General features: G+C 46.5%; 1 protein-coding gene across 1 annotated transcript in view; it reads right to left on the bottom strand.

Annotated features, from left to right (window-relative positions):
• The window catches only part of BLVRA (biliverdin reductase A), a 32,162-nt gene extending 13,515 nt beyond the window's left edge, over nt 1-18,647 (bottom strand). Inside the window, exons 1-4 of the mRNA XM_023738318.1 lie at nt 18,618-18,647; nt 6,891-7,012; nt 4,483-4,602; nt 1,600-1,697 (exon numbers count right to left, since the gene is read on the bottom strand). Of these exons, the coding sequence (XP_023594086.1) occupies nt 1,600-1,697; nt 4,483-4,602; nt 6,891-7,012; nt 18,618-18,629 (352 nt within the window). The 5' untranslated portion in view covers nt 18,630-18,647. The remainder of the gene's footprint in view (nt 1-1,599; nt 1,698-4,482; nt 4,603-6,890; nt 7,013-18,617) is intronic.
• Nucleotides 18,648-19,358: the final 711 nt, after the last annotated feature.

Below are 19,358 nucleotides of genomic sequence, written 5' to 3'. Positions count from 1 at the left end.
CCTTTGTCTCTTGGACTAATATTTTCCTTACGTCTTTGGTGTTCTTCATTTTCCTCTGCTCCAGGTGGGCTGGGACCAATTGATGCATCTTAGATGGCTGCTCGCTAGCTTTTAAGACCCCAGACGCCACCCACTAAAGTGGGATGGGGGACATTTTCTTAATAAACTTTGTTATGCCAACTGACCTAGATGTCCCCTGAAACCATGGTCCCCAGACCCCAGCCCCTGCTACTCTGTCCCTCGAAGTGTTTGGTTGTATTCAGGAAACTTCTTAGCTTTTGGTTTAGTCCAGTTATTTTGCTTGGTTTTTTAATGGTGTCATTTAACTTGTTTCTCCATCCCTGTATTTCCCGTGAACTGTAATTGTGTTCTAAAGCTCCACTGTATTCAGGTAAATATTTTGCAAGAATACTTCATGGGTGAGGCTGTGTACTTCCTACTGCACTGCACTGGAAGGCTCGTGATGCCAGGCTGACCTATGTTCACCATCATTTGGTTAGTGTGGCGACCAGCAGAGCTCGCCATTGTCAAAGTACATATTCCCTTTGCAACCAGTAAGCCATCTGTTGGGCATACTTTGGCATCTTGTACTTTCTCCATGGACATCTGTGCCATGAGAAATAATATACAAAGGTGATGACCTCGAAGCTCCCCAAGTCTCTTTCACTTCTGCATTCATTCATCCATCTTTTCATTCAACAACCATCTACTGAAGGACTACTAGGTTCCAGCCACTGTTCAGCTTCCAGAGCTACAGAGGGGACAGATGGTCCTTGCTCTCCAGAAGCACAGCCCAGTGCTGGAGAAAGACACGGAAGAGGTTCACTACGGCGTGATCAGTCTATGTTGGTGATAAGCACAAGGTGCTTTGTTTGGTGATTTTCATTATACTTGTTCACATACTTTGTTCATATATTAAAGACTTTCAACAGCAAATGTTGAAACAAAGAGAGTTTGTCATTCAAACTTTGTGTAACTAGCTCCTCCAATTTCTACACATTCTAGTTCATTCTAGTTGCCTCCATAGAGGGGCTGGCCAGTTATTGTAAGGCATGAAGACCTCAGAAGGGCAGTGTATCTTAGGGAAACAAGTGTACACTTCAGAGTCCAGTTGAGAAATACCTACAACCAAGGATTTATAGGAGCTTTACACAAATAACTTATATGACGTGCTGGTATATAATGAATATTTAATAAATGATTATTCCTTTTGAGAAACTACAAAGTATGTATACAAGACAATCGGTTACTCTGATTTGAGCATTTTCCATTAGCAATGTAAATACCATGTAAATATAATCAAAATAATATCAAGACCTTAGGATAGGTAGAAGCTAATTCATATGTTTCATCAGAGTAAAAAGAACCTAAGTTTGCAAATTCCCACCTACCCTTCTCCCTGCCACTCCTCACCCAGCCCCCATGTGTGCCCTCAGTATGGGGTGGGAAGGGATGGGAAGGGGCTGTGCAGCCCCACAGGTCCAGTGTAGCCAGGGCAACATATCTGAAATGGGGGTTAAGTATTAAAGGGATAAGACACCACAGAAACCTTGGAGACAGGAGAGGGTCTATGTTGCAGACAGACAGAACATACGTCACCTTTCTGCTCAGCCAGCTCCCAGAGTTCCTGAGCTGCTGCCCGAGATAGTGTCATGGGGTATTCCACGAGGACATGTTTGCCAGCATTTAGGAACTGCCTTTGGAAAAAGAGATAAATAGAGGAAAAGTACACCTGAAATAAGCTTCACTAAAATGCCTGGCATGACAGAGAACAGAATATTACAAATTCCCAAGAGTTTATAAAAGTCTGCCCACTATGCCCCGTTGGGTGCAAACGTGTCATGAAGAAATGGGGGTCAGGGTCAGTGACAAAGAACATGAAGGAAGTATCTTACATTATTTTTTATTTGCAATAGAAACAATAGAAAATAGAAGTATTTATATTTTTATTATTCCTGTGCGAGAATGACTTTCTGGTTATGTACTAATTTAAACATTCATTTATTCAGTTACTAGTTGCCAGTTAAGGGCCTGGTGGCACAGTGGTTAAGCTGCTAGTGAAAAGGTCAGCAGTTCGAACCCACCAGCTGCTCCATGGGAGAAAGATGTGGCATAAAGATTTATAGCTTGGAAACCCTATGGCGTAGTTCTACCACAGGGCCAATATGAGTCGAACTGACTTGATGGCAACAGGATTGGTTTGGTTTGGTTTTCGTTGCCAGTTACTCTGGAGGAGAAATAAAGATGTACCGACAGGTAAATTACAATACCACATGACAGCTATAAATAAAGACCTGTGGCAGCTAGCTTGCCCTGAAGTAACCTGAAAATATTTCACTAAGGACATATGAACTGGGTCTTGAAGCATGAGTAGGAGTTTTCCAGGTGCAATAGGATGAAGGGTATTTCACTTGAGCAGCATATGCAGGAGAAGAGCATTTTATGGGGTTTTGTCCATTTGGGAGATGGTGTGAATTTCAGCATGGCAGTAGGGAGCGGGGGAAAATGAGATTGTAAGAGTAGGTGGGAGCCTGACTGTGAAGGACCTAGAACGCTGTGCTCGGGAGTTTGCATTTTATTCTACAGATAACAAGTACCAGATGCCACTGAGTCAACTCTGACTCACGGCAACCCCACGTGTGTCAGAGCAGAACTGTTCTCTATACGGTTTTCTTCCTTTTTTTATTTGAACATATTACCATTTTTATTGGATTGAAGAATTGCAAGATGCATGATTTAAAAAAAAAAATTCTTACACTATAGAAATGTACATAACACTTAGCTGACTTTAGATGTTTACTCCCTCCCCCATGCTCACCCATAGCCACAATGTAAAATGTGTAGCAGACGCATGAGTTTCAATTACGCGCTCAGCTCCTGGCTAAGTTTTATGCATTTTGAGGGTATAAATTTAATATTCAATTTGGTTGGTTTATTTATTTATTCTTTAAGTGAACCATAGGGCTTTCAACGCCTGATTTTTCAGAAGTAGATCACCAGCCTTTTCTTCCGAGGCACCTCTGGGTGGACCTGAACCTTCAATCTTTTGGTTAACAGTCTAGTATGTTAACTCTTAGCACCACCCAGGGATTCCATTCTATAGATAACAGGGTGCAACCACTTATAAGCATGAGTTATGGGATCACTTCTGTTTTTAAAGGAAAAAAACCCTGGTGCCTGAGAAGGTCAAGGGGCTCCAAACAAAGGCGTGTATGTCTATACTGGAGTTGGACTAATAAAGAGGGCAGGGAAGCTACAGTTAAGTGTAGGAATGGAGAAAGAAAGCTAAGATTCAGGGAGGGGGCTGGTACTGCTCTGTCAGCTGTCACGTGCTGCCTGGGAGTCCTCCTCCCAGCCTGGTCCCACCAAATGCTCAAAGGGCTCTCAGCTTTGCTTTCACTTCTTCGCTTCTCCCCCTGCTCCACATGCAATGTTACTTCCCCGCATCGATTCCACCACTACTTCCTCATTAACTCATCTCGTGGCAAAAAAAACTTCACATTAAGGGAACTCTCACAGATATTTCACAACACTAAAAATGCAGAAGACAAAGTGTTGGAAGTGGTTCATACTTAGAAAGACATATGACTGTTTGCCAAGGCACAGAAAAGATGTGTTTAACTGCACCCTAAATTACATAATGAGAAGGAAGCAAGCACTGTGCCAACTACTATTGAGAAGTGTTTTGTAAAGAAATAAAACACTTTAATTCTTGATGTTTGCAGTGCTTTAAATTACAGTGTACTACTAAATAAATATTAGAGGGCAGTGGTCATTCAGTGGGAGCCCTGGTGGCACAGTGGTTAACAGCTACGTCTGCTAACCAAAAAGGTCAGCGGTTCAAACCCATCAGCCGCTCTGCGGGAGAAAGATGTGGCAGTCTGCTTCTGTAAAGATTTTAGCCTTGGAAACCCTATGGGGCAGTTCTACTCTGTCCTATACGGTCACTATGAGTCAGAATGGACTCAACGGCAATGGGTTTGGTTTGGTTTTGGTGGTTTAGTGGGAGAATTCTCACCTTCCATGCAGGAAACCCAGATTCGATTTCTGGCCAATGCACCTCATGTGCAGCCACTACTCGTCTGTCAGTGGAGGCTCGGGTGTTACTGTGACGCTGAACAGGTTTAGGTACAGCTTCCAGACTAAGACAGACTAGGAAGAAAGACTTGGTGATCTACTTCTGAAAATCAGTGAATGAAAGCCCTATGGATCACAATGGTCCGATCCCATTGTGCACCGGCTCGCCATGAGTCAGCTAATAACACGACAACCAATAAATACTAGTTTCACTATTTTTCACATTTCCCTATACATTTATAACTGACAGTAAGAGTTTTTAAGGTTTTGTCAGAAATTTTAAAAGTTCACGGACCCACTGTACTTTTTCCCCACTGAGACTGCTGTGCCCAGTTTCAGCTTGAATGGCATTTTCACAGTCTTGCAATCCTATGTAAAGCGAGGCCTGCCTGTATTGAAACACACCTGACGTAGCCCTCGTGGCTGGAACTTTCGCTGCAGATGTAGGCCACCTCAACCTCTTGGCTGGAAAGAGCATCTTCCAGAGAAATCTGCTGGACTTCATCAATGCTCTGGAGCTCTCGTCTATTTGAGAGTAAGAGAGAAACGGAATTCAAAAGTAGGCAGAAGATTGGCTTAGAATAAATGACACCGTCCTTCTCCCCTCTGCCCAATGACGTCCCGATGATCAAATTCAGGGCATTTTCCGTGGAGGTGTGAGAAAAACGGACTCAGGCTGAAGTCAGAAGAGCGGGCACCAAGCACTGATACTATCACTAACAGGCTGTGTGACCTGGTGGCTCTGAAGCCTTTGAGTTCCTTCATCTATAGAACAAAAAGGACAGATCTCTTTATCTTATGAGGAGTGTTCTCGACAGTGGCTTCTAGCTTTAGGTACTTGGCCCAACACTATAATTACCAAACCTAACCCAAATCCAACACAGGAACACCTTAGGTGTGCCAACCTCTGTGCTGCTTCAAGAGCCTCCATACATCACGGCCAAGCAGAAGGGCCGTGTCGCTGCCTCCTTTTACAGCTAAGCTGACCATGTCCCGAGAGGTAGCACTACCCCAGCAGCAGCCGTAGGATCGGCGCCCCAGGTCTCTGACTCAGTAATTACAGAGTGAGGAGCTCCTGCTTCAGCAGAGTCCAGAGCCCTGGGAGGGCCCCCGCACAGAGGCACAGTCGTCTGAGAGGTGGTGGTCACCATCACCGAGGAGTGCGGGCAGCCAGCAGGAGGCTCTCGGCCAGCTCAGAGTTCAAGCCTCAGCAGAGAGGGGCATAGGAGCGCTTGTGTGAGGGGGAGGAGGAGGGAGAGCAGCGAGGGAGGATGTCCCACCTCGGCCTGCAGACAAGTCCCAGCTATCACCTTTACCAGCTCTGGGGAGGCAGGATCAGAGACATTCAGCTGCCAAAGGATATCATGCCAAGTTTGCTTCCTATGGGGCTGCTTGATTCAACCAAGCCTTATTGTTTTTCTACTGTGTGCTAGGCACTGCAGGGGCTATCACGATGAAGGATTCAAATCCTAACCTTCTAACGAGCTCTCGGTCTGGGAGAGGGAGTGACTAACACACACACACACACACAGCTGCTAACCGATCTCTCCTGCCCCGTAAGATTCCCAAGGGGCCACACACACACAGGGACTGTGGCAAGTGGAAGAGCACAGTCACGATTAGCCAGCACTAACCCCCCTGGTGCCGACTTGAAGCTGGGATGGAGCGCAGTCCTTGGGCTCAAGGCTGACGTGGGGCTTCTCCTTTCCCTCAGGCACCAGTCCTCTGCCAGCTGGCTGCCAGGAGCGATGCAGTGGGGAACCCCCAACTACCCAGATCACAGGGGGACGGAGAGGAAAGGACTAGAAGGCCAGCTCACACCCTGGCTTCTCTGCACCCACCCCTGCCATTCCTCACATCATTCCCTCCCTCGCATCCCTGCTCCTCATTACCTGTCTAGGTCTTACTCTCTCCCCGACCCTGGGAGCCTTCGCTAAACTAGATGTGTCCCTTGCCTTCTCTGAGCCCCCACGCCTACCACCCAGCATGACATTTCTCCTGTTAGTCGTGTGTGTGTGTGCGTGCGCGCGCGCGTGCGTGTGTGTGCGCGCGCACGCAGGAGTTGCGAGTGGGGCAAGGAAGAAGAAACCAGGTTCAGTTTTGGTGAGTGGGTGTGTGTGTGTGTGTGTGTGTGTGTGTGTGAGTGTGTGTGTGTGTGTGTGTGTGTGAGTGTGTGTGTGTGTGTGTGTGTGTGAGTGAGTGAGTGAGAGTGCATGCGTGCAGGAGTTGCGAGTGGGGCCAGGAAGAAGAAACCAGGTTCGGTTTTGATCTGAGTCACAGGAAGCGCATCTTTAAAAACAAAAGTGGAACTTAAGATTCTCACTGGGAAGAGAACACAAGTGTTTAAATGATGGGCTTTTAAACTTCCCACCTGTGTGGCCTGGGACACGGTACTTAACCTCTCTGTGGCTCAGTTTTCTTACCTACAAAGCAGGTGGTTAATTGTCCCTATGCCAAATAACTGGTGAGGCTAGAATGATGTCTCTGCATAGGGATGCTGTTATGATGACTGATGTAACATGCAGTAACAAGCCTCCTTTCAGACCAATCCACCCAGCGTCCGCTGTGTCAGACCCTGCACTCACCTTCCCCACCTCTGCCTTCGCAGACCCCCAGGTGGACCCTGCACACCCCAACCTCCGGCCCGGCCTCGTCAGTCCCAGACCCACCCAAGCTTGAGGTCCTGTGGGGCTGAGCCTAAACACAGTGCTCTGGATTGAGGCTGGAGTTGCCTGCCCTCCCCTGGGGCTGGGGGATCCCTGTGTCCCACTGGGCTTCCCATGAATCATAAGGCACAAAGTAAGTCAAGCCACCTGGACACGAAGCCAATCAGGTTCAGGTACGCCGAGGAAGCATGTGGGTCCCGCAAGTCCCTTATCCGCACAGAGCCGGCTTTGCCAACGCCAACCACCACCACGCCAAACTTTCTCTCGGGCTGAAACACAGGGGGCCAAGGAAGGGTCTGAAAACAGGTCAGGCATCCAGCGGAGAATGGCAAAATAAAGACACGTGTGCAGGAGCAGCCAGGAGTGTGACAGGCAAGGAAAGGAACCAGCCAGCCCAGAACACACAAGACGCCTGCCTTCTCCCTGGGCCACGAGACACTCCCCAAAGCGAGGGCTCAGAGAGCAGTCAGCTCCACCCAAAACACAGTTCTCAATGGGAGAAGGTTTCCCGCATAGGGCTCTCCACTTTTACTGCCACCTCTCTAACAACATGCGAGCTTTTCTCTTTAAGTCACAACAGCAGGGGTCTCTGAGCCCCCCTCCTATAGGCGATGTGTGAACCCAATATGGTTGGGAGTCCTTCAGGTTCCACAACTGCCCTGTGAGAAGCTGGCAGACAAAGACAAGTGGGCAAACCATTAGCTGTCAACTTACCTGCTCGGGATCCTCGTGATTTAACCCCTCAGTAGGGCTTTTTGCTCTACTGTGGTTCCTGGGTGGTGCAAATGGTTAACACACTCAGCTGCTAATCGAAAGACTGGTGGTTTGAGTCCACCCAGAGGCACTGTGGAAGAAAGCCCTGGCAATCTACTTCCAAAAAATCAACCACTGAAAACCCTACAGAGCACAGTTCTATTCTGATACATGCAGGGTCATCATGAGTCTGAGTCCACTTGATGGCAACTGGTTTTTTTTGGTGGTGCCTTAGATAATTATTTAAGTACACCGCCGTGGGCTGTGTGCAAATAGTATTACAGTGGAAAATCAAGTTCGCCTTTTGAAGTTAAACAGCAACTCAATATACTCCAAGTTGATAAAATGATCTCTACACATCCCCCCTTAAACCAGTTCTTCTTGCACGTCACTGAGTGTAGACACGGATATCACCCCAGCCTTGCCCCTTTCCTTCCCCTCTGATATTCAGTTGTCACCACTTCCCACTGACTCTCTGCCCCTTCCCAAGTCCACTACTCTGTTGGTCCAGGACTTCTTCATCTCCCACCTGAACAATGTAATAAGTCACCAACTGGGGTCCCTCCCACCCACCTTCCACAGGCCTGACAGAGCAGTTGCTTACAGTAGAAACTGACTCCATTTCCCTGATTAAAAATCTTTGAAAGTTCCTCAGCTAAAGAAACACGTCCAAGTTCTTTACCAAACAAACATACAAGGCCTCCACAACCTGCTTCAGCATCATCTTTGGGTCACCTCCCCACACCTTGTACCTTTAGGCTCCTGACTTCCCAAACTTGAAAGTACCCAGAACCCACCAGACTGTTTCTTACCTCTAATCAGCTAAATCTGCCAATCCTGTTCCCCTTGCCTGGAATGCGCTTCTCCAGGCTGTCCACCAGGTGGGCGACACCCACAAACCTTCAAGATGCTGGCATCTTATCCTTCATGAAGCCTTTCCTGACCCTGCCAGGTAGATCTGCTCACTTCTGCCTGTCAGTAACATTGTGTAGCATTCATGTGTTCCCTTTACTAATTTCTAAGTTCGTTTTATTGTTGTAAAATACAGACAACACAACATTTGCCAATTCAACGTTTTTCACACGTACAGTCCAGCGACATCAATACATCAATCATGTATCAGGGATGGATTACCCAAAAAGCAAGGCATGCACGGGCTTACTTGTGCTTACTTACTAATCTGTAGTGCACAATTTCACCTGTTTTCGTGCGTACCTTGCTTACTGGTTTATCTGCCCCGATCATGTTGTGCAACCATCACCAATAACCACTGCCAATTTTTCTGTCACTGTAATAGGACTCAATGGTTCCTAAACAATAATTGATCCATATTAGTGTACAGTTCTGTACCTTTGATCAACACAGGTCCTGCTTTTTTATTCAATCCAAGTCCTTTCAGTTGGGGTGTTTAGACCATTTACATTGTAATCATTGATATGGTTGGATTGAAATGTATCATCTTGCAGTCTTATATTTGTTCCATCTGTTCCTCTCCTTTTTCTGCTTTCTTTGGATTAACAGAGTATTTCATATGATTCCATTTTATCTCATCTGCTGGTTATTAGCTGTACCTTTTTCTTCTAGTGGTTATTTTAGAACTTATAGTATACATGTTTTACTTACCACAGTCCACCTTAAAGTAATACTAGACCACTCACATATAACATAAGAACCTTACAACAGTTTACTTCATTTCCCCTCCCCTAGATTTTGTGTTGTTGTTACACATTTTACTTCTACATTTGCTATAAACCCCACGAGGTACTTGTTAGGGTTCAGTCTGGGAGAAAAAAGATCATTCTATGTATTCTAAGTAGAAGAGTTTTAATGTAGGGAATGAGCGGACCACAGAACCACTGCACTACCACCTATTGGTCAGTTTGTCATACTGCGGCGGCTTGCGTGTTGCTCTGATGCTGGAAGCTATGCCACCAATATGTCAAATACTAACAGGGTCACCCATGGTGGACAGGTTTCAGTGGAGCTTCTAGTCTAAGACAGATTAGGAAGAAAAGCCTGAATATCTGTTTCCAAAAAGTAACCAATGAAAACCCTATGCTATGGATCACGACAGAAAACTGTCTGATCTAGTGCTGGAAGATAAGCCCCCAGGTTGGAAGATACTCAAAATACACAGCAGCCGCAACAACAGACTGTGAAGATGGTACATGCCCGGGCAGTGATTCGTTCTGTTGTAGATGGGATCACCATGAGTCAGAGCCAGTGGGATGGCAACTAACAACCTAACCATTGCAACCAGTGGGGAGCTAAGGCCAGGGAACCCATCGCTGGATCTCCCTGCAGGACTGAGGCAGTGATCCTCAGGAGCTTCCATGGAAGCCAAGATACCTCGAGAGCTTCTGTGCCTTTCTCAGCCTGCAGCTCGGGCTGCTCACCACACACCTGCCTCGGCTCACACACCTCACTGGGCCTGTCCTTGAGGAATGATGGTCTCTCAAGTCTCCTGGAGCTCCTCTAACTGGCTGACTTCACACAGAAGGGGGTTTTCTGGGGAATGTAGTTCAGGCTACTCTCCGTGAGGCGGGAGAGACTGTACGCGCAAAGGACTGACCCAAGTGCCCCGTGGCCATGAGGCAATTTAGCCAAATCAGTTCCTTTTGGGTGAGAAGTCTAGTTTTGTTTTTGTTTAATGACAATCTTGTGTACCAAAACGTAGGAAGACAGTCTCTGGAAAAATCTGTAGAGGCAAAAGATATATCCCTCGTCAAATATTTGTCTCCTTTTTACCAAGAAACGGAGACAAGTAATCTCCTTATTAAGTTAAATATTTACGGCATTCCAGAAATTACTGAATTACTATATTTCAGATAACAACAACCAGAAACATAAACTTCTTTCAGCTTCAAAAGAGCCACAAGGTTAAGAAACAGCCCTGTTATTTGTAAATAAACCAGAGAGTTTTTTTCACTTCTTAGCTGACAACACACACAAACTTGGCTTGTGTAGTGTGTCAGAGTCAATTATGAAGTCCTCTAGGGTTTGGTTCAGAAATGGTTCTAAATCAAATCCTTAAGTTACTTCCCCTTGCAAAACTGACACACATGGACAAGATGTGAGTGAAAACATTGATACTGGAGCAGCTGAGTTTCTCTCGGGGACAGAACGACATATTTTTGAGGAAAATCAGCTCCTGGACCAGTGTTAGCCCTGGGGCCTCTTCATGGCAAGCTCTGAAAGAAAAATGCAAATTGAAGTGATGGCTCAACTGTTTTGTTACCAGTTACCCTCGAGTCAACTCCGACTCATGGCGACCCCACGTGTGTCAGAGTAGAACTGTGCTCCGTAGGGTTTTCAATGGCTGATCTTTCAGAAGTAGATCGCCTTGCCTTTTTTCTGTAGTGCCTCTGGGTGAATTCGAACCTCCAACCTTTCCATTAGCAGCCAGGGACGTTAACTGTTTGCATTACCCAGGGGCCCCTAAACTGCTCTGTAGTTGGTAGTTTGGGAATGGGGCCAGCAGGAGTCAGAGGAAAGAAGAAGAAAGATGAGCAGGGAGGAGATACAGTGCCTGCAACTTGTGGGGAGGTTGAAGTCTGCAGAGAAAGGAACTGGTAAGAGTCCCAGTAGCAGGGTGGCCAATGGACTTATAGAACCAGGAGGTGTACAATCTCATTTCTGACTAGTTTTGAGAGAGCAGACAGGAGACAGCATAAGGGACAACAAGGCAACTTAGAAACTAATTCAGGACCAATTCACAGTCACAGAGCGAGCTGCTCCTGCCAACCCCTTCAGACTCAGAGAAGTTAGTGTTTGGAGCTCCAGACTTAAAAATGGAGCTTAGAGAAAGCTAGGATTAAGAAAGATCAGGCTTTCCCAACTTAGAAAAACAATTTTTTGAGATGAAGAGGGTAGAAGGAAGCATATAATCACTGCAGAAGAACTTTGGGATGTGAAGCATGAGGGCAGGTACCATACTTCCACCCTGGGAGGGAGAAAAGGCATTCAAAATAGAGTCAGGAACAAGAAGATACTGTTTTCATCCATCCGTTTGCAAGACCGAAAAGTTCAACAACTCATGGGTTGGTGAGGGTGTGAGAAAATAAGTATGTTCACATATTGCTGGAGGGGGAGCAAATTGGTACTTTTCTGCAGAAAATTTTGGGAATATTTATCACACTTTAAACTACAAATAGTCATCTTTGCCACAGTAAATCCATTTCTAAAAATATACCCTATAGAGCTATGCAAGTGAAATGACCCAAGTTTACTGCTGCCTTGGAAACATCATGAGTAGCAGGCTGGTTAAATAATGACAGTACACCCGTGAAATGGAATACTACACAGCTATAAAAAGGAATGAAAAAGGAAAACAGAAGAATTAATGTGTTTGAACTGTGGTATTGGTGAAGTATACTGAATATACCATGGACTGCTAGAAGAATGAACAAATCAGTCTTAGAAGAAATACAAGCAGAATGTTCCTTAGAAGTGAGGATGGCAAGACTTCATCTCACTTACTTTGAACACATCTCAGGAAAGACCAACTGTTAGAAGAGGACAAAGTGTCTGGTACAGTCGACAGCCAATAAAAATGAGGGAAACCTCAATGAGATGGACTGACGTAATAGCTGTAACAATGGGCTCAAACATAACAACATCATGAAGACGGAGCAGGACCGGACAATGTTTCATTCTGTTATGAATAAGGTTACCATGAGTTCCAGCTGACTCGAAGGCAACTAACAACAAATAAATAACAATGAGGAAGCTCTTCATGTACTGATGAAAACTGCTCTCCAAGATAGCCTGTTAAGTGAAAAAAGCTAAGTGCAGAACAGTGTGAGCTGTGCGCTACAGTTTGTGTAAAAAGGGGCGGGGGGGGAGGAAAACATTTGCCCGTGTCCGTATAGAACCTTTCTCTAGAAGGGTACTCAAGAAACTGGTAACTGGGGATGCCTGTGAGACCCAGACAAAGAAGAGAGAGAATGAGACTGCCTACTGTACATCGTTTTAAAATCCTTTCAAATTTGAATCATGTGAATGCATTAGTTCTCCAAATTGCAAATGAACACTTAAAATAAATGTAAACATCAAAGGGACTGTCAGAGCAGTGAGGATTCAGCAGCTTCTACAGCCTCTGGTTTGCTCCCACCTCCCTTCCCGGGGCTCCCACCACTGTGCTCCCTGTCCTCTGCTGCCCCTGCCCCTGGGACCATCTCGACCTGACCACACAGCGTCCAATGCCCAAAACACCCGATTCCTCAAACCTCTGGACTACAGCTGCTGCCTCCACTCAGCCCTCCTGGCCCAGCTGAAATCCGGTTTTCACTTCCACACCTCTCTGCTTCATCAGCAGATGTCTAAGACTTCCTCAAGGCGACATTCTAGGGCTTTTCCTCAGCCACATTCTCCTGGATCTCAGCCATACCTGACACTTAACTGGACCTGCTTTAAAATTCAGAGTCCCTGGGTGGTGCAGGGCTCGGATGCTAACCAAAAGGTTGGAGGTTTGAGTCCACCCAGAGGCACCATGGAGGAAAGGCCTGATGACCTACTTCTTAAAAATCAGCCCTTGAAACCCCTATGGAGAACAGTTCTACTCTGACACACATGGGGTCACCCTGAGTTGGAGTTGACTCCATGGCAACTGGTTGACTACTCTATAAAATTCACTCCTTGCTTGTCTTCTCTTACCTCACACTACGAGGTGTTCTTTTCACCCCACAACCTTCCTTCTTCATCCTGCGCCTTAAATGTGACTTTTTTCCAATGCTCAGTCTTTTCCTTTGACCCATATTTCAGAGGGTGAGCGGTGGAGGGGGGCTTCATTCCTCAGTTTTCCATGATCACCTCTATGCTGAGGACTACAATATCTTGAGCTCCAGGCCATTCCTCCTCCAAGCTGCAGTCCTAAGAAAAAATGCAGACTAGGCATTGCCACCTGCTGTCTCACCTGACCGGGACCTAAGTCAGCTCAGTGCTAAGCTGCAATCACCACACACCTGACTCCTGTGCTCTTAACTTCTGGGCAAGGACCAGAGGCTTCAGGAATCCTCACAGCCATCCAGCCAAAATGCTTGATACCCTGGAGTTGCTCATGTACTGGACAAATGTCCTCTGAGATGGAAGGGCTGACTGTGGCTGCAGAACCTTCCCGTACCTCCCTGTCCAGCTAACCTCTGGGTCATGGCACATTCTCCGTCACAATTCCTCTCATGTGACTTCCTTCCTCTTCACTGTCACTGACCCATCCAAGCTCTGGATTGCATTACAAGATTACTAAGCATGCTCTGAATCACTCTCTCATCAATTCAACTGACATTTAGTGAGTATGTATTATATAAAAGGCATCACGCCAGATGCTGTGGGGATGCCAAGATAAGCGAGGCACACAGGTATCTAGATGAGAAGTCAGACTGGAAGGTGCCAAAGAAATAAAGGGTGATCAGAAAAGGGAGGGCTTCAAGAAGGCTCTGAAAAAACTTTTAATGCAGCAGACATGGCATTTGAACTAAATGGATAGGATTAGCTGAATACAGACAAAGAGAAAGGCATTTGTGGGGTCGGAAAGATCAGGGCTGAACCTCCATTCTGCCTGTTAATACTCTGTGACTTTAAGCCATTTACTAACACTTGTTTTCCTCAACTGTGAAACAGAGGCTGTAATAGTACCTTTCTCACAGACACTCTGTTAGGATGATGCATATCGTGGGGCTCTGGGCAGCAGCTTAGCTACGTGCAACACCTTAAAATCACAGGGCTGAGGGGAGCCCTGGTGGCGCACTGGTTAAGAGCTTGGCTGATAACCAAAAGGTTGGCAGTTCAAATCCACCAGCAATTCCTTGGAAACTCTATGGGGCAGTTCTACTCTGTCCTGTAGAGTCACTATGAGTCAGAAGCGACTCGACGGCAATGGGTTTGGTTTTTTGGTTGTTGTTTGAGTGAAAAAAAGTAAGAAAGATATAAACTGTAACACAGTACAATTAAGTAAATTCAAATTCTATGCACACAGTGGTGACTGGGGTCAGGGCAGGGAGGGTGTGACCACAAAGGCAGCAAGAGGGCACGTTTTGGGGTGAGGTTCACATCCTGACTGGGGTGGTGGCTACATGAACCCATGCGTGTCTTACAACTCTTAGAACTGTACACCCTCTCCCCCCAAAGTCCATCTTTTTACTATCTGTAAATTTAAAAGTATTTGCACACAAAAGAAAAACAGTTACACATATTTTCATAAACAGTAAGATACAAACACTAAGATAGATATTTAATACACTTGAAAAGCTGCTTTTGGGAGGGTGAGGATAAAGGTGGGGATTAAATATATATATATATGCGTGTGTGTATACGTATATATGTACGTATATATTATGTATGTATGTATACGTATATATGTACACATGCATACACACACACACACACACACACACATATATATAAGAGAGTGGCCTTGTGCAGACCAACAAAAACACCGTGTCATGAACCAAGGCTGATGGGTATGAGGAACTCAACTCTCTACACCTGAGATCCCCCTTCCAAAAAAAGGAGCGAGAGAATGACCTCGAGGAGGGAAAGACTAAGGACAGAGTAAGGAAAGAATTAGTTAAGGAAGTGAGGAAGTGATAAGGGGTAGAAGGTAATGTGAGAAATAGATTTGAAAGATACTGTGGAGTCAGTATCTGACTCATCAATAAATCCCGTGAGTAGAAGTACCATATCTATATTTTTTGCCACTATATCCATAAAGCCAAGTCTAGAATCTGGCATAGTGTGGGTGTCCCATAAATATCTGATGAATGTGTACATCAATGAAGTGACAGCATTTACAGTACAGGGTGTGAGAAAGGAGGTGTGAATGGGACACTGGGCTTCCAAACCAGGCAAGTGCATGGTGCAGTGCTATTCCCTGAGGGGGCCTGTGAGAAGCAGGTGACCACGGGTGAGCCCAGCTCGGGTTAGAGTGAGTCTGGGGAGCCTGTGGAACCTCGCCATGGATGTGTGGATCTGGAGATGAGGAGAAAGACCTGGTTGAGCAGATCCATTAAACATCCAACTGATAATAAAAGCAGTGAGAAGAGATGAGCTCACCAGGAGGGTGAGTACAGTGAGAAGGACCCTGGGGAACGCAGGGTTTTAAAGAGCAGGGAGACGAGGAGCCTAGGAAAGGAAATCTGAGAAGTGACTAGAGAGGCAGGAAATCGAGGTGTCACGGGGACATTTCAAGAAGGGAGCAGTCAAGAGTACCAAATGCTTCAAGGAAGAAGTTTACACCAAATCTGGCAATAGTGAGGTCACCGGTGAACACTGCCTGGGACGTTTTCTTGGAGGAGAGAACAAAAGTCAGGCCACAGTGGATTAGGTATTAAAGGCAAGTGAGAAGGTGGTTACAAACAATGAATGACATGCACTCAAGGAAGAGAAGGGGAAACACAGAAAGGGGGCCCCAGGGTCTAGGAGTGTTTTTTAAATGTTTGTAGGTTGAGAGGAAAAAGCAAACAGTGAAGGAGAGGTTGAAATTCTAGGACAGAACAGATAACTGATGATTGATGGAACTGTTACTAGACCAGGTTGTATAAGCCTAATATTAATGCAAATTTTCTATTGATTTTTCAAAATGTAAATCACCATGAGAATTATAGTGAACTACAGGGGCCTTCAGATAAGGAGATCAGAGCTGAAAGAAAATGGGTAATAGAAGTTAGCTCGAGGGAGTGGAGGGCTGGCGAGGATAAGGCAATAGGGAGACTTTTGACTGTTCACCATTTTGTAGCTTTTGAGTTTTGTGCCATGTTTTTTAAAATAAGTTTTGACGAACTTAAAGAGATCACTGGTGACCCTGACAAGACTGATTTCAGTATAATGACAGGAAAATAAGCTAAACTGCAGCAGGTGGAGAATGACCGCTACTGTTAGTAGTTGTCAAGTCAGCTCTGACTCATGGCAACTCATGTACAACAGAACGAAATGCTTTCTGGTCCTGCACCATCTTCACGATCATTGGTATGCTGGAGTCCACTGTTGCGGCCAGTGTGTATCCTGAGTGCCATCCAACCTAGGGGACTATTCTTCCAGCACTGTATCAGACAATAGTCCATTGTGATCTGTAAGTTTTCATTGGCTAACTTTCGGGAGCAGATCCGCAGACTTTTCTTCCTAGACTGTCTTAGTCTGGAATCTCCACTGCAATCTGTCCACCATGGGTGATCCTGCTGGTATCTGAAATACTGGTGGCATAGCTTCCAGCATCACAGCAACACACCAGCCACCACAGTACCACAAACTGACAGACCGGTGGTGGTGAGAATGGCTAGGAGGGAGGAAATGGGGAAATTAAATGCAGCCATCTCTTTTAAGAAGCCTACCTCTAAAGGGAAGGAGAAAAACAGGATAAAAGCAGCTTGATGTGATGACAAAGGGAGTACTGTTTTGTTCTAAAGAAGGTAAAAACTAAAGTATTTTAAAATATTGATGAGAAACAGCTAGTAGAAATAAGGAGATTAAAAATGCAGCTGGTAAAAGACAGAATTAAGGAGGCAGAACAAGGTCTGAGCAGGCAAGAGAGTTTGCATTCCAGAACACAGGGGAGGGGTACACCTTCTGCCTTGTGCCTTCCCCACATCCACTCCCCCTTCCTCTTTCTATACCCAGCCCAGGTGCCTCGGGGAAGCTGCTCCTGGGGTGGCCTGATCCGTCCAGGCCAGTCAGCAAAATCTCTGCTCCTCTGCCACAGCAGAGCCCTGGTGGCACAGTGGTTAAGAGCTTGACTGCTAACCAAAAAGTCGGCAGTCTGAATCCACCAGCAGTTCCTTGGAAACCCTGTGGGCAGTTATACTCTGTCCTACAGGGTTGCTAAGAGTCAGAATCGACTCGACTGCAACTGGTTTCTTTGTTTTCCACAGTAGTCAGTCCAGGAATGAGCATGTGACTCACTTCTGCCCAATAAGCCCATCTGGTGGGGCTTCAGGAAACGAAGTCCCCACTCTCATGGGAGAGCTGCCGGAAGCCTGCTGTTTCTCCTGCTGAATGTGAATGAGAAGGTGTGAGCCCAGGTGTTGCTAGCAGTCACCTGAAAACCACGAGGGGATCCGCCCCTGGGATGCAGCCAACACGCCGATGGAGAGCAGAGAGATGAAGCGATCCTGGGTCCTTGAAGCAATCACTGAGCCTCTGGGTCAGCCTTGAAGCCCCCCCTCCGCCTGGGCTTCGAGGAGAAAAGCCACATTGAGTTGGGCATCCTCGTACCTGCAACCCAGAGTGCTCGTGCTGGCAAACATCTCTTCCACTGTGACAGGAGGAGCCAGACAAGTGGGAAGCAGGAACTGAGGGAGACTATGTCTGTTGCTTCTAATTTTTCTCCATAAAGTAAAAGGTGATCCAGATGCTAAGAGTGAGGAAGGAGACAAGAGGAATACAGAGCTTGGCGAGAGTGATGACTTAAAATCCCTGTGGAGGATAACAAGAAATTGGGCTGCCTGGGGCTCTGTGGGGGCCTGATGGCGGAGCTGAGGGCCCAGATGAGGGTTTGAGACCTTTGCCAACTGCAGCCAGCATGAAGCTGTGCCTCTCACCCGAGCCCACCGCTCTGTGGGGATAGCCTCTGGATTTGCCATGGTGGCTCGACGGGAGGAGGAGAAACAGAGCTGAGGCCATAAACAAAAAGTTGTTTGACATGCAGGGCCCTAGGGCTAGGCTGGACTTGGAAGGAAGTGAAAAGGGGAAGAGACTGATGGATCAGGAAAAACCAAAGGGACCAAGACGCTTGACTTAGATCAAAGAACAGCTGTAGTGGAAGCGAGGGATGCTAAGGAGACAATGCAGAGACAGGTCCTCATAACCAGAGTTAAGTGTCTCCAGAATAACACAAGGCAGGGCTCCCGGCCCAGCACCTCCACCTCAGCCCATGAGTGTTGCTTCAGGATTAGCTGTAGTGATAAGTTCTAATGTAACTGAAGCTGGAAGCTCACAGATAAGAACTCAGAAGGGCCTAATTCTTCCCATATCACCCAGGGCCATGCACCCAGCAGCAAGTTGGAGGGAAAACGTTCTCAGGTCTGGGCCGATGTTTCTGTGAGCTCTGTAGGAGAAAGGACACCTTGTGCTGGGAAAACAAGAGGTCCTGCAAGGAAGGCATTCTTAAACAGATCCTCGTAAAGAACTCACCTCAACGTTCATCTCGGCCTCTTCCTTCAGTGGCTGTGAAGACAAAAACAGAGACTCAGGACCCTGGTGGCACCACCCCAAACTCCAGGCAGATGCCCCCCCTTTGCCACCCTTTCTCCCCTACAACTCCCTGTCCCTCCTGCCCCCCACCTCCCCGCTAGGGCACCTGGGCCAATGCTTGGCTCTGGGGCTAGTGGTGGCTGACTTTCCTGGGACTTCACGCCAGCAGTTTCTCTAGAGAAGGGCATTTCCCACCACCCTGGTTCACCTCCTACAGTAGCTGTAAATGCGATGCCACTATGTACTTAAAAGAACCATGCACTTTCCAAAGTTGATGCTTGCACACGATAGCTTTGTATCTGACTTTCTTTTACAGGAACAAGCAAGGTAGTAAGAAAATATACAAGAGGGCAGTGGTGGTTCAGTGGCAGAATTCTTGCCTTCCATGTAGGAGACCCGGGTTTGATTCCCAGCCAATGCGCCTCATGCATAGCCACCACCTGTCAGGGGAGGCTTGCGTGTTGCTATGATGCTTAACAGGTTTCAGCAGAGCTTCCAAACTAAGACGGATTAGAAAGAAAGGCCTGGAGATCTACTCTCAAAAGTCAAGCAATGAAAACTCTATGGTTCACAATGGTCTAATGCACAACCAATCCCAGGGATGGCCAGGACCAGGCAGTGTTCCGTTTTGTTGTGCATGGGCCAACTCAACAGAAGTTCACAACAGCAAGAAATATATAC

Source organism: Trichechus manatus, unplaced genomic scaffold (assembly GCF_000243295.1).
Source record: "Trichechus manatus latirostris isolate Lorelei unplaced genomic scaffold, TriManLat1.0 scaffold00114, whole genome shotgun sequence".
In the NCBI taxonomy this organism is placed as follows: Eukaryota; Metazoa; Chordata; class Mammalia; order Sirenia; family Trichechidae; genus Trichechus; species Trichechus manatus.
This window is presented reverse-complemented; position numbering and strand designations above follow the sequence as displayed.